The sequence below is a fragment of the Pseudopodoces humilis genome, chromosome 32 (assembly GCF_049639895.1).
Source record: "Pseudopodoces humilis isolate 2021_Gansu_Grassland_sample_001 chromosome 32, ASM4963989v1, whole genome shotgun sequence".
In the NCBI taxonomy this organism is placed as follows: Eukaryota; Metazoa; Chordata; class Aves; order Passeriformes; family Paridae; genus Pseudopodoces; species Pseudopodoces humilis.
The window spans coordinates 1,581,866-1,595,757 of record NC_142231.1 but is presented as its reverse complement, the minus strand read 5'-3'; the positions used below and the strand labels follow the sequence as shown (position 1 = coordinate 1,595,757).

Below are 13,892 nucleotides of genomic sequence, written 5' to 3'. Positions count from 1 at the left end.
GGTCCCCGAGCAGGACCCCAGGCAGAACCTCCCCACGGGATCCCCAGACAGGAACCCGCGTAGGACGGTCCTGAGGGACCGCACCCAATGGACCCCCCCCTCTGGACCTCCATGGGGTCCCGGGCAGGACCCTCACACTGGACCCCCCCTCTGGACCACCATGGGGTCCCGGGCAGGACCCTCACACTGGACCCCCCCTCTGGACCTCCATGGGGTCCCGGGCAGGACCCTCACACTGGACCCCCCCTCTGGACCTCCATGGGGTCCCGGGCAGGACCCTCACACTGGACCCCCGCCCGAACCTCCGCGTGGTCCCGGCTCAGGGCCCGGAGAGATGCCGGTCACAGGCGGACACGGGGCGTGCTCTATCCACAAAACGAGCTGGGTTTAACGCCCAAGTGGGTGCGGTTTGGCTCCGAAAGGGGCGCGTCCCGCCCCGTCCCCGCCCCCAGGGTCCATATAGCGGCGCACGGCCCGGCCCGGCCCGGCCATGACCCTGCGGCGGCGGCGGCGGCGGCGGCTCCGGCCGAAGGACGATGCGGCACCGGCGGTGGCCCCGGACAGCCCCGGGCCCGCCGAGCTCTACCGAGCGCTGGCGGCGGCCGGCGGGACCCTGCCCCGCGTGCGCAAGGTAGGCTTGCGGGGGGATTGCGGAGCCGCCCCGGTGCCCCCGGTTCTGCAGCGGGCCCGGAGGGGGTCACGGGCCGCGGGGGGAGCGGGGCTGCGCCGTGTCCCCGTCCCGCCAGCCGCTGGTGCCTGCGCCCTGCGGGGCTGCTCCGGCGTCTCCTCCTGGGCTCTTGTCCTGCCCCGAGGGCCCGCCCGAGCTTTCCTCGTAGAAAAGAGGAAAAGCATCCGTCCCCATCCCGCCCTGGTGTCCCGATCCTGCCCCGGTGACCGCCCCCAGCCTCTTGGCCTGCCCCAGCATCTCCTCACCCCTGTCCCATCCTTCCGCAGCATCTTCCCAGTATCCCCGTCCCGCTCCGTTGTCCCCCCAGGCGTCACATCCTGTCCCGGCTCCTGCCCACGTCCTGCCACGGCATCCCCGTACCCCCACCCTGGATTTCCCCCCAAACCCCACATCATGTTCAGGTCCCTCCCCACGTTCCCTCAGGTGCCTTCCCTGGGCCTCTTCCCAATGTTCCCCCAAGCCCCACGTCCTGTCCTGGTCCCTCTCCATGTCCTGCCCTGCAGCTCTCAGGGTGCAGGGCCAGGCCCCCACCCCACTGTGCACGGCTCTGTCACTGGGACAGCCGTGACCCCACGGCCCCTCTGGACTCTGTCCTGTGAGAAGGGCAAGGCCGCAGGGTACCCCAGGACCCCGGGTCTCGTTTGGGGGGGGTCACGGAGTACCCCGAGTCTGGTTTGGTGGAACACGGGGCCCCTGGAAAAGCCCCTCTGGTGGCGCTGGGACCGACACCGCCCTGCCGCTGCCCCGGCCCCGTGGTGCTTCCTGAGCGTTGTGGGGAAGCGAAAGCAGAGCCGACATCCGGAGCAGAAGTGGCCTCAAGGCTGCACTGCCACAGCCCAGATATGCACGGTGGCCTGGCTCCTGCTCACCAGCCAAGGCCACCACCAGAAGTGTCCCTGAGGGGTCCAGGACGTTCCGCGTCACCTTCCCGTCCCTGCGGTGACGCGGGGCCCAGCGTGACGGGCGGCCGCTTTCCCTTTGGTGAACGCACCAGCCTCGGGGTTTTTGGGCCCGTGGATGCGTTTGGGATGGTCAGTCACTGCCTGGTGACACCTGCGGGGCTGGGGACAGAGCACAGAGCGAGCCGCTGGCACCCGGCTGCCACCAACACCTGCCACGTGCTGCTCTCAAGGGACAGCGAATGGTGACGCTGCGCTGCCAGAGCCCAGCAGCCACAGAGGGGCATTTGGGGACAGCCCTGTCACCTCCTGCCCTGCGGTGAGGGTCCTGTCTTGCCCGGCCAGTCCCTCCACCCACCCACGCCTCTGCTCCTGCCACAACAGGGACATTGTCTGGGCCGGGGGGGGCGGATTTTGCATGAAAAAACCCGACTTTGTGACCACAACAGGGCCCCTCTGTGCCGGGGCCCCTCGGAGCGCGGCGTGGGGTGGGTGCGGCGCAGTTGACGTCAAAGCGTGGGGCGAGCGCAGGGCAGCTCTGAGGGTGCCTTTGAGCACCGATCAAAGCCCCGTTATGCCCGGGGGGCAGCCGGCTGCTGGTTCGGTGCCGGATTGGCACGGTGCTCCCCCGGGCTTTGGTGCTGTCCTGGTGGGACTCCGCATTTTGGCTGTCCCTGGAGGAGGTGGGGGGATGTCCCCTCGGGTGTCCCCGGCTGATGGCTCTTCCTTTGCCTCAGGACACAGCGCTCAAGTGGGCATCCCCCAGCCAGTCCCCGGAGGAGCACAGGTAGGGACAGGGGACACGGGAGTGGGGTGGGGTCCCTGTCCCAGAGGGTTGGAGCTTGGCCCTGGGACTTTGTTCTGCTCTGGATACCCCAGGAGGGCTGGAACTGAGAGGGATTTTATGGGGGAACTTGAGGCTGATGAGAGCAGCGATGTGGTCACGGTTCCCTGGTGGGCTCAGGCACCCCCAGACCCTGCGGGGATCCTGCCTGGCACCCACAGGATTGAGGGACAGGGCTCTGGCCAAGGCAAACTGGGGGTGGGGGGGAGGAATCCCATCTCAGGGAGAGGCGTCTTGTCCTTGGGGACCCCAAAGCAGCATTTTGAGAAGAGCCCAAGCTTTGCACAGGCAGGTTTGGCTGTGCCTGGGGCTCTGCCCTGTCCCTGATCCCTGTGTCCCGCAGGAGGGTGGTGATGCTGGAGAAGAAGGCAGAGGAGTCTTTCGGCTTCGAGATCCAGGTGTGTTTTGAGCCGTGCTGAACCTGGTTATGCCATGCCCTGCTCCCCACCCTTCCAACCCGCACCTTGCTTTGCATCGAGGGTATTTTTAAGTTGTCTCTGAGCTGGGGGTTATTTTTAGCGGTGACAGAGATGCCGTGTTACTGAACCTCCCCCGGCTGTGCCGCTGGGGGCAGCCGGGGGGGCACCCTGGGGTGCAGCCATCAGGGCAGGACCCCCCTCCCCTGCTGCCCCACATCACCCAGCAGCAATTAAACACTGCAATCGCTGCCCCCTGGCCGCTGTTGGGGGGCTCCTGGGGGTCGGGGTGTCCCTGTGCCCCTCACCAGACCCCCATTGCAGACCTACGGGCTGCACCACCAGGACAGGAACAGCGTGGAGATGTTCACCTTCGTGTGCCGGGTGCACGACGGGAGCCCGGCCGAGGCCGCGGGGCTCAAGGCTGGTGAGCACATCCGGGGGGAGCCGGGGGGGACCCCGGCAGCGGGGACCAGCACCCCTGAACCCGTGTACACCCTGGGCTCTAGGGGACACCATCACCGGGGTGAACGGGCTGAACGTGGAGGGCATCCGGCACCGGGAGATCGTGGAGATCATCAAGAGCTCAGGCAATGTACTCCGGTGAGCTGGGGGGCGCAGGGGGGGCCCGGGTGGCTGCAGCCCCCCACTGCTGACAGCTGCTGACCCACAGGCTCGACACTCTCTACGGGACGTCCATCCGGAGGGCCGAGCTGGAGGCCCGGCTGCAGTACCTGAAGGTGAGCAGGGGCTGGCTGGGGTCACGGGGGGCTGGGGACCCCTCAGCGGGGTCGTCACCCCCTCACCCTCCCCACAGCAAACCCTCTACGAGAAGTGGGGGGAGTTTCGTTCGCTGATGGTGCAGGAGCAGCGGCTGGTGCGGGGTGAGTGGGGGGCCGGGGGGCTGGCGGGAGGGTTTTGGGGTACCTGCTGGCCCCCCCTGACATGCCCGTGTCTCCCTCCAGGTGTGGTGGCCAAGGACCCCAGCATCTACGACACGCTGGAGTCCGTCCGCTGGTGCCTGCAGGGGGAGGGACTGCCGGGGGGCTCCTCCCGTGCCAGCGGCAGCGATGATTCCTTGTACCAGACCTGCGTCTTCGCCTCTTCCAGCTCCTTGGATGGGGACAAGGATGGGGACAAGGACAAAGATGAGGACAGCGGGGGTCCCGCGCCCCCCCCGCCGCGCCCCCGACCTGCCCTGGCCCGCAGCGCCAGCCTCAAGTGTGCGGGGGGCCCGGGGGCTGCGGGGAGGCTTTGGGCCCGGGCCGGGGACCCCGGGGAGGGAGCGGCCGCCCCCCGCAAGAGCCGACACAGCAGCTTCCGCCAGCGGCTGCTCAAGTTCATCCCGGGTCTGAACCGGGCGCTGGAGGAGGAGGAGAGTCACCTCTAGCCGGTGCCCCCCGGCCCCCCAGGACTATTTATTTATTTATTGCAAGGGGCTTCATTCTCCCGACCCCCATCCCTGGGGGCTGCAGGAAAGGGGTTTGGGTTGGCCCCAGGGGCTCCGATTTGGCCCCCCCAGGCCGTGGGGATCGTGACACTGAGCGACGGACACGGCACCAGGGGACAGACGTGAGGATCCTCCCGAGCGGCTCACGGAGCTCTCGGGAGCGGGACCTTCCTCCCTGGAGGGGTGCGCCGGGGGAGCCCCGCATTACCCAGCTTAGGGGGGCCTCGGGGGTGCCACCCCTGCTCCCCCCGGGCTGTTGTACCACCAATACAGAGAGGATTTGCAGCGATGTGTGGCTGTGACTGAGGGGGGACGGAGCCCCGAGGGGACCGGGGGGGCCGCCGGCTGCAGCTCCCCCATGGCCCCCACGCTGTCCCTTTGGGGTGACCGGCTGATGTCACCCGGGACGTGAGCGATCTCCCGGGCACCCCCCGTGTCCCCGCTCCTGCTGCAGCCCCCGCTGCCGTCGGCCACGTCCCGGCGCTGCGGGGCCCCGGCCAAGCCCTTCCTGCCCCGTTTCCTCCGGCAGCCGGCGGGAAGCGCGTCCCACCCCGAGCCCTTCCGCCTGCGGGGGACAGGGTGCCCAGGCTGGACGGGCACTGGGGTCCCCCCCGCGCCTTGCCTCAGTGTCCCCAGAGCCCCTGAAGCAGCGTCCAGAGGAGTTGGGGGACACAGAACACCCCCGACCGCAGCTGGGGACTGCCGCAGCACCGATGCGTGTAGGGGGATTCCCTCGCACGAAGATTCCCTGGCACGGGTGCTCCGTGGAGCACCGAGACCCCCAACACTCTGCTCCGTGACTCAGTTTCCCCTCTGGGGGGGCTGTTGTATGTTTGGGGACCCCAGCTCTCCCCCGTTCCCCCAAAAACCCCGGGGGAGCCTGGAGATCTGGGGGTGAGAACTGCAGCTGTGCCATGGTGAGGGGGGTGGGGGGCTCAGCTGGCTCCCCCACGCTCTCCTGCCTTGTCCCAGTTCCAGGACGGCTCCGTGCTGGACATTTATGGTCTGGCTCCCGCGGTCCCGGCGGCTCCCGGCATCCTCCCGCGTGCTGCCAGGGTCGGAGCACCCCGTTCCTGTCAAAGCCATCACGGGACCCCCCATCGCAGCTGCCACCCCACGCTGAGCTTTTTATAGCCCCGACCTGGGGCTGCGTGTGCCCGGAAATGGGCAGGTGGCCGTGGGACAGCGGGGTCACGCGTGGCACCGGCTGAGCTGGGCAGGGCCGGGGGGCCGAGGCTGCGGGGTACGGGCCGGGAACGCCCCGGAGCAGTCTGTCATTACCGATAAATATAGGCCCGGGGCAGGGAGCCAGAGGCGGCCGTGGGCACCGGCTGATCACGGCCCGGTCACGGGCACCCTGCGAGTCCCAACGCCCACCCCGGGGCTCGGGAAGAGCTGCCTGGTGGCCGCCGTATCCCCGTGTGCCCGCCTGGGGACGGTGTGAACAGGGGTCCCCCCTGCACCCCCGTGGCCTTGCCGGGGCGGCCGGGCTCGGGTTTCCTCCCCCGGAGCCATCGCAGTCCCCACGACCTCACCCGGGGTACAGCTAATCCCGGCTGCGGGGGCTGCCGGTGTCACCCTCCTGCCTCCGGTAACGCCGCCACCGAGCGAGGGAAACGGGGGGCTGCAACCACCACGCTGCGTGCCCCGGTGGCTTCGAGCCCCCCGGGAGCTCTTGGGGCTCCCTGTGTGTCCTGTCCCGAAGGCTCCTGGCCGTGTCCCCGGGCTGTTCCAGGGAACCCGGCCGGACCCGGGGGATCCCTTTGGGGGCGGCCCCGGTGGTGCCGCGGGATCCCCAAGACGTCAGTGAGCAGGTGTGACGTCAGCTGGCAGGTGTGACGTCACGGAACCCCATCGAGGGCGGGCTGCAGCGAACAGCGGGGCCGGAGCGAGGTACCGGGTAACGGGAGGAGACGGTGTCCGGCCCCGGGCCGCCACCTCCGGCACCCCTGTGCGCCCTCCGGACCCCTCCGGTGTCGGGCTGCTCCCGGCCCCGCTGCTCCTCATGGGGCTGGGGGTTTCGTGAAGCCAGCCAGGATCCCGGTACCGGCGCTGGATGCGGCTCCCGGGGCACTGGGGCACAGGGTGGCTCCGGTCCCCGGTGGGACCGTGCCGGGGGTCGCTGCCGCAGCAGGGGCGCTAACGGGGGAGCACCGGCGCTGCCAACCCGGGTACAGCGGGCCCGGTCCCCCAAGAGCCCCGGTCTGTCCCAGGGAGTGGATACCGGCGGGTACGGCAAGGGCAGTACCGACCGGTACCGAAGTGTATCGGGTCGGTACCAAAGGATACGAAGGGAGTACCGGGGGAGTACCGGAGGGTATCGGCTGGGAAGCTGTGGGAAGCTGCTGGAGGGTATCGCGGGAGGTCCTGGAGCCGTACCGAGGGGTGCCGGCGTGGCACCGAAGGTTGCTGCGGAGTTCTGGGTCCCTTCCGCTCACCCTTCGCCCTCCCGCGGGCCCGGGCCGGGTCCGCACGGGCTGAGCTCATCTTTCCAGCCCGCGGGCGCTGTTCCCGGCGCCGGCGCCCGCCAGCAGCCGCCGCTCTTTCCATCGCCCCGGCCAGGGGCTCCCCGCGGGGACCGGGCGGGGGCGGGACCCCGCGTCACTCCCCCCGCACCCGGCACCGAGCGGGAGGAGACCGGGGGTACCGGCGCCGCTGAGCACCGGAGATAGCCGGATGGGCACCGGGCATAGCGGCACCGAGGGTGCGGGAGACCACCGGGGACAGAGGCATCGGGGGGGACACCGGGATGGGGGCACTGAAGATACCGAGGGGTGCTCCGGGGATGCCAACACTGAGGGGACATCGGGGATAATGGTACCGGAGACACTGGCACAGAAAGGGCACCGGGAATGGGGGCACCAGGGTACCGGCAACGAGGGGACACCGGGGATACCGACACCGAGAGGCTGCCGGGGGTGGGGACTTCAGTGATGCCAGCACCAAGATGCCATCGGGGGTGGGCGCACCGGAGTAGCAGCAACGAGGGGACACCGGAAACAGCGGCAGCAAGAGAGCACCGGGGATGGAGGCACCGGAGGACGCCAGCCCCGGGGTACCAGCAGCCAGGAGACACCGCGGATACCAAAGGGACACCGGGCCTGGGGACACCGGGGATACCCCTGACACCGGGGCCTCCCTCCCCCCGCCGGCGGCCCCCGGAGCCCCGGGGGGGGATATGTGGGGAAGCGAGGGGCGCCCGAGCTATTTTTAGCCGGGGCCGCGGGGGTATTTTTAGCCGGGGCCGCGGGTGCGTCAATGGAACCCCGCGTGCGTCACGGCCGCGCCCCCGCCGGGGCCGCCCCCCCCGTGCGTCACCGGCCCCGCGCCGCCCCGCGCGTCACCGAGCGCTTAAGAGAAAGTAGTGGCGGGGCCGGAGCCCGGCGGAGCCCGCGGAGCGGCGGTGGCAGGAGCAGGAACCGGAGCGCCGCCGCGCCGGCACCCGGGTACGGGCGGCACCGGGATGCGGGGACCTGGCGGGGGGCGCCGGGGGCAGGGGGACGTGCCGGCAGCGGGGGCGGGATGCGCGCACCGGGAGGTGCACGGTGTCGGGTGTCCCGGTGTCACCGGGGGAACGGGAACCATCGTGCCGGGCGGCACCGGAGGGATTCAGATCGGGCGTGTCAGGTGGCACCGGGGGGATCTGAGTCGGGAATCCGGGTGGCGCCGGGGGCTCAGGGCGGTGGGCGTCCCGCAAGGTGGATGTGACCGGGTGTCCCAGTAGCAGCACGGACAAGCGGGTCGCGCGTCCCGGTGGAGCGGGGGCTCGCGTGTCCGAAGGACACTGTGGAAGGAACCCTCGGTGCCCCCAGCGAGAGTCGGGGGTCCCGCTGGAAGGGACCGGGCGGTGTGCGCTGTGCGGGGCTGCCCCTTGTGGGTATCCAGTGGCACCGGGGGGAACCGCGTGGCGCTGGGACGTGCACGGGACCGGGAGTCCCAGTTGCACCGGGAGGAGCTGGGTCAGGAGTCCCGGTAGCACCTGGAAGAGCCGGGGGTCCCGCACCCGGCGGGAGCTGGCAGAGCGAAAGGTCCCGGCGCCGGGGATCCCGGGAAGAGCCCGACACCGGCCACTCCTCTGTGAGGAGCTGTGCAGGACCGGGAGCCGCTACTTGGGCCACGGGGGACCGGGCTGGTTCCCCCATCACGGCACCCCAACCGGGGCCAGCTGCACATGCAGGAATTGCCTGTCCCTGGGGATTGTGGAGGGCAGTCAGCCCATAGCGGGCATCACCGCGGGATCCCTCGGCAGAGCGCTCACAGAGCTGCAGTGGGCAGCGCCGGGATCCCGGCGTTGCGGGCAGGGATGTGCAGGCAGCACCGGGACGTAGCAATGGAGACGGGGATGTGCGGGCAGCCAGCCCCGTGCAGGCAAAGCCCGAGCTGCCCACGCGGGCCTGGCAGCAGCCGCTATGGCATTACCGGGCAGCAGGTGCCGGCAGGGATGTGGGCAGCGTTAGCCACCCCCGGTGCCACCGGCTGCTCTCGCCCGCCCGCGGCCCAGGGCCCGGTGCCAGCGGCTGCCACCCGCCCGTGCAGGCAGCAGCCTCGGGGCTGGGCACAGGCAGCTGCCTGAGCTCCCAAACCAGGAATCTGCAAATAGAGCCCGGCCGGGGGCAGCGCGGAGGCTGCTGCGGGAATCTGTGCCCGGACCCTGGGGGGGACAGGGCAGAGGGGACCCCGGATGCTGTCAGAGAGCGGGTGAGAGCGAAAACATTCAAACAACCGGGACCACGGGAAGGGTCGAGGCATTGCATCTGCCAGGATTTTCATGTAGGCAAGGAAAATTCCCACTGGCACAGACGGTGTCCCCCGGGGCCTTGTCCCCAGCACGGCCTCAGGTCCCCTCAGCTTCATCTGGGGACAGGAGACAGCTGGGGGGTCACTGTCCCCTCTGAACCCGGCTGGACACACACAAACTCCACTGGGACACTGAGCAGGAGGCTGGGAGCCGGTGCCATCCCGTGGGTGCCAGAGCTGGACCCACGCTGGGTATTTTTAAACGCAGCTCCTGGCGGGTGTCGGCTTTCTTGGTGCCCGAGAGAGCTTCCCAGATTTGGCTGGGGGAATCCAGGGGCTCTGGCAGCAGGGCCGTGCCAGGACCGTGGCTGGGGGCCAGTGCAGTGTGACCTTTAAAGGTCTGCGAGATGAATTACATTATCGTCTTGCCATTGGGGTCACTTCTGGCTTGGCTTTCAGCTGGACACAGGACTCTAGCTGTCTTATGTCCCACCAGATCCAGCCCCGGGGGGCTCCAGGGACAGAGGGCGGGCTCCTCTCCCCCTCACCTGGAGGGCTGCCTGCACTGAAGTTCCCAAAAAGCCCCAAAAGGGTTTACAGGAGAAGTGGGATCCTCAAACCTTAGTTCAGCCACGATTCTGGCTTCCCTTGGCCAGCCCTAGGGCTTGGGAATCTGCTGGTCACATTCCTCCCTCATTCCCTTTCGGGGGCTTTTGCTAAGCCAGCGTTTTGGGGAATGTCCTTTGCACCCATTGGCTGTGCCGTGACCTTTCCCAGGGCAGTGGTGGCCGCCACCAGACAGCCAGTGGCTATGGGGGTCCAGTTCCAGCACGAGGGGAAGCCTGGGGAAGTTCCCACGCTTCCAACCCTGTGTCCATCCTCGGCCTGGATGAGGGAGGGGCGGCATCGGGGTCCCCTCTGACGCCGCTCTCTCCCCGCAGAGATGCCCTGCATCCAGGCACAGTGCAGCACCACGGGCGCCGGCCCCTGTGAGCGCTGCCCGGCCGAGCTGCTCTGCCCCGAGGGCGGCCGATTCCCCATGGAAGTGGCTGGAGCCGATCTGGCGGCCGCCCCCGCCCTGCCCAGCTTCAGCACCTTCATGGAGGGCTACGCCGGCGAGTTTGACGCCTTCCTCTACCAGCTGCCAGCCAGCGGCCAGTCCAGCGCCGCCACCGCCTTCAAGCTGGAGGACTTCCAGGTGTACGGCTGCTATCCCAGCGCCTTCGGTGGGCAGCCGGACGAGACCCTCTCCTCCAGTGGCTCGGACTGCTACGGGAGCCCCTGCTCCATCCCCTCGCCCGCCACGCCGGGCTTCCAGCCCCCACAGGCCCCGGGCTGGGAGGGCTCCTTCGGGGCGTACTCACCGCTGCCAAGCTACGAGGGTGGGCAGTCCTGGGCTGAGCCAGCCAAGGGCGGGGGGTCACAGCCCCCCTTCTTCGCCTTCGGCCCCCCGGCCCCCAGCCCTGGGGGATCTCCTGCCACCCTGAAGGGGCAGCCGGGCCCCTCTCCCCGTGTGGACCCGCGGCTGCTGGACACGGACGCCTTTCCCCAAGGTCCTCCCAGGGGTTTTGCGGGGCTGCCCCTGGCCCCCAGCTCACCGCTGCTGGAGGGGCCAGCGCTGGCGCCCACCAAGGTGCGCAGCCCCGGGGCAGGTGAGGGCCGCTGCGCCGTCTGCGGGGACAACGCGTCCTGCCAGCACTACGGCGTGCGCACCTGCGAGGGCTGCAAGGGCTTCTTCAAGGTAAGGGGAGCCCATCTCATCACCTGTGGGATGTTCCCACAACGCTCTGCGGCGGCAGGAGGATGCTGCGGGGTGCCCGGGGAGGGGCAGGGCAGGGAGCACGGCCACGGAGCCCTCCCCACGGACACGGAGCCGGATGCTGGGCTGGAGCGGGAGGCAGGGGAGGACAGAAGGGCTTTTGTTTGGAGCTCGGCGCCCCGGGCTGAGCTCGGCCGCTCCTTCCCCACCCGCAGCGCACAGTGCAGAAGAATGCCAAGTACATCTGCCTGGCCAACAAGGATTGCCCTGTGGACAAGCGGCGCAGGAACCGCTGCCAGTTCTGCCGCTTCCAGAAGTGCCTGGCCGTCGGAATGGTCAAAGAAGGTACCAGGGTCCCAGCCCGGGTGGGGGGTACCCGGCAGGAGTGGGGAGTCCCCACTCCGCAGCCTTTCTGGCTGCCCTGAGGACAGACACTCATTGCAAGTCCCAACCACAGTGGTCCGGACTGACAGCCTGAAGGGGCGGCGGGGCCGTCTCCCCTCCAAGCCCAAACAGCCACCAGATGCGTCCCCGGTCAGCCTCATCACCTCGCTGGTGAGGGCACACATCGACTCCATCCCCAGTGCCACCAAGCTCGACTACTCCAAGGTAGGGCTGGTGCCACTCCATGCCCTGCCCAGGGCCATGCCAGGGCTGGGGCTGGATCCTGACCCATCCCCATCCCAATTCCTCACCCATTCTGGATCCTGATCCTGTCCCCATCCCAGTTCCTGATCCACCCCTGTCCCAGTTCCTTGCCCATCCCCATCCCGGATCCGGATCCTGTCCCCATCCCAGATCCTGATCCCATCCCAGTTCCACACCCATCTTCATCCCAGATCCTGATCCCATCCTAATTCCTGATCCACCCTTGTCCCAGTTCCTGACCCATCCCCATCCCAGTTCTTCACTCGTGCCCATCCCAATCCTGACCCATCCTTATCTCAGTTCCAGGAGTCAGCACCGTGCCCGTTTGAGAAGGAGGACTCAGTGGACGTGCAGCAGTTCTATGACCTGCTCACCGGCTCCATGGACATCATCCGCAAGTGGGCTGAGAAGATCCAGGGATTCACCGAGCTGCCCAAGGAGGACCAGGACCTCCTGCTGGAGTCAGCCTTCCTGGAGCTCTTCATCCTGCGCCTGGCGTACCGGTGAGCCCTGGGGCAGCGCGGAGCAGGGGGAGTCTGAGATGTGCTGGGAGTGACACCCGGATTTCTGCCGGCAGCTCCAAGCCAGAGGAAGGGAAACTCATCTTCTGCAACGGGGTGGTGCTGCACCGGCAGCAGTGTGTGCGTGGCTTCGGAGAGTGGATTGATGCCATCCTCGAGTTCTCCCAGAGCCTTCACCGCATGAGCGTCGATGTCCCCTCCTTCTCCTGCCTCGCTGCCCTCGTCATCATCACAGGTGAGACCCCCCAGCTCCAGGCCCATTGCTGTCCCCATCCCCACCCTGCGTCTGTCACCGCCGTCCCACACCCTGCGTGTAACCCCAGACCGGCACGGGCTGAAGGAGCCGAAGCGGGTGGAGGAGCTGCAGAACCGCATCGTGGGCTGCCTCAAGGACCACGTGGCAGCAGCAGGGGCCGAGCCCGGCCGCTCCAGCTGCCTCTCCAAGCTGCTGGGGAAGCTGCCGGAGCTGCGCAGCCTCTGCACCCAGGGCCTCCAGCGCATTTTCTACCTCAAGCTGGAGGACCTTGTGCCACCACCGCCCATCGTCGACAAGATCTTCATGGACACTCTGCCTTTCTGAGTCCCAGGCAAGGGGCTGCCATGAGCTCCTGACCCGCCTGGGGACATCTGGGACCCGCCCAGGGCAACCCTGGTTCAGTCCGAGGATGCCTGGGAACCCTCTGGGCACCCCTGGGTCACCCCTGGGATGCCTGGAACATCCCCTGGGTACCCCTACATCAACCCTGGGATGTTTGGCACCTCCCCAGGGTGACCCTCAGAATGCCCAGAAACCACCTGGGCATCCCTGGATCGCTCCCAGGATGCCTGGAACCTGCCCTGGTCACTCCTGGATCACTCCTGGGATGCCCAGGACCTCCCTGTGGACTCCTGAACGACCTCTGGGACACCTGGAACCCCCCCCCGGGCCATCCCCAAGACTCTACGTACACCCCTGGATCACCCCCAGAACACCTGGAACCCTCTTTTGAATCACCCCCAGAATGCCTGGGACCTGCCTCCCTGGGTCATCCCCAAAACTCCAGGGTCCCTGCTAGGCACCTCGGGATCACCCCTGATAGCTTGGACCACCCCACCCACCCGGGTCACCCACAGGATGCCTGGGACCCCCTGGGCACCCCTCCATTGCTCCTGGGATGCCTGGGACCACCTCTGCATCACTCCAGGGATGCCTGGGATCCCCTCTGGAAATCTGGGTCCCCCCTCAGATGCCTGAGTCTTCTTGAGGGCACCCTTGGGGTGCCCCGTGTGCCTTCACGGCCCAGGGCGCAGCCACGCAGCGGCCCCGGTGCCATCTTCCCCGGGGGCATCGCCGGCGCGGTGCCCCCTTCCCCTGTAAAAATGCCCCTGATGTAAATAGCGCCAGCCGGGTCCTGTACAGAGTGGGGGGCGCGGGCGAGAGGCGGCTCCGGCCCCTTCAACCTCGGCCCCTTCCCCTTTATATATATTTTTCTGGGTTTCCGTCTTTTTGGCCATTTTCTGTATATAAACTTGTACGTACCGTGAGAGCTGCTGGGTGGGACCTTTGTCCCTCGTGTTCCCCTGTAGTTAATATTCGGGGATTGGGGGACAGAGTAACGGGGCTGGGGACAGCTGGGACGCTGGAGACCGGGAAAAACGGGATGCTGGAGCTGGGGAGAGTGGGGATGTTGGAGCTGGGGGCAGCCAGAACTCCGGGAAGGGGAGAGCCGGAGGGCTGGAGCTGGGAACAAGCAGGACACTGGAGCTGGGACAGCCGGAGCTGGGGACCGAAGCTGGTGACAGCCGGGGCTCAGACAGGGTTGGTGTCGGAGCTGGGGGCAGCTGCGACACTTGGGCTTGATAAAAACAGGACTCTGGAGCTGGGGAAAAAACAGTTCACTGGAGCTGGGACAGCCGGGGCGATGGAGCCGGGGACAGCTGGAGCTCCACA

The 13,892-nt window shown here is 68.2% G+C and overlaps 2 protein-coding genes across 2 annotated transcripts; both read left to right on the top strand.

The window, feature by feature from the left end:
* The first annotated feature begins 490 nt into the window (after positions 1 to 490).
* TAMALIN (trafficking regulator and scaffold protein tamalin) lies at positions 491 to 4,586 on the top strand. The gene is made up of 8 exons (XM_005532049.3): positions 491 to 631; positions 2,325 to 2,374; positions 2,775 to 2,829; positions 3,172 to 3,274; positions 3,357 to 3,450; positions 3,521 to 3,587; positions 3,665 to 3,731; positions 3,813 to 4,586. Exons 1-8 carry the CDS (start codon positions 491 to 493, stop codon positions 4,235 to 4,237), a joined length of 1,002 nt encoding a protein of 333 aa, XP_005532106.1. The 3' UTR covers positions 4,238 to 4,586.
* Positions 4,587 to 7,630: 3,044 nt separating this feature from the next.
* Positions 7,631 to 13,488, top strand: NR4A1 (nuclear receptor subfamily 4 group A member 1). Its single transcript, XM_005531993.3, has 7 exons — positions 7,631 to 7,743; positions 9,976 to 10,775; positions 11,009 to 11,138; positions 11,251 to 11,402; positions 11,742 to 11,944; positions 12,019 to 12,197; positions 12,286 to 13,488. The coding sequence occupies exons 2-7, from the start codon at positions 9,978 to 9,980 to the stop codon at positions 12,540 to 12,542; spliced, it is 1,719 nt and encodes a 572-aa protein (XP_005532050.1). The 5' UTR covers positions 7,631 to 7,743; positions 9,976 to 9,977; the 3' UTR covers positions 12,543 to 13,488.
* The last annotated feature ends 404 nt before the right edge of the window (positions 13,489 to 13,892 follow it).

What these genes read in the sequence shown, in the direction of transcription:
- TAMALIN (XM_005532049.3), top strand. Translation starts at nt 491, where the DNA reads ATGACCCTGCGGCGGCGGCGGCGGCGGCGGCTCCGGCCGAAGGACGAT. An exon ending in CCCTGCCCCGCGTGCGCAAG is followed by an intron (nt 632 to 2,324) that starts GTAGGCTTGCGG and finishes CCTTTGCCTCAG; the next exon opens with GACACAGCGCTCAAGTGGGC. An exon ending in CTTTCGGCTTCGAGATCCAG is followed by an intron (nt 2,830 to 3,171) that starts GTGTGTTTTGAG and finishes CCCCCATTGCAG; the next exon opens with ACCTACGGGCTGCACCACCA.
- NR4A1 (XM_005531993.3), top strand. Translation starts at nt 9,978, where the DNA reads ATGCCCTGCATCCAGGCACAGTGCAGCACCACGGGCGCCGGCCCCTGT. An exon ending in CCAAGCTCGACTACTCCAAG is followed by an intron (nt 11,403 to 11,741) that starts GTAGGGCTGGTG and finishes TCCTTATCTCAG; the next exon opens with TTCCAGGAGTCAGCACCGTG. An exon ending in TGCCCTCGTCATCATCACAG is followed by an intron (nt 12,198 to 12,285) that starts GTGAGACCCCCC and finishes GTGTAACCCCAG; the next exon opens with ACCGGCACGGGCTGAAGGAG.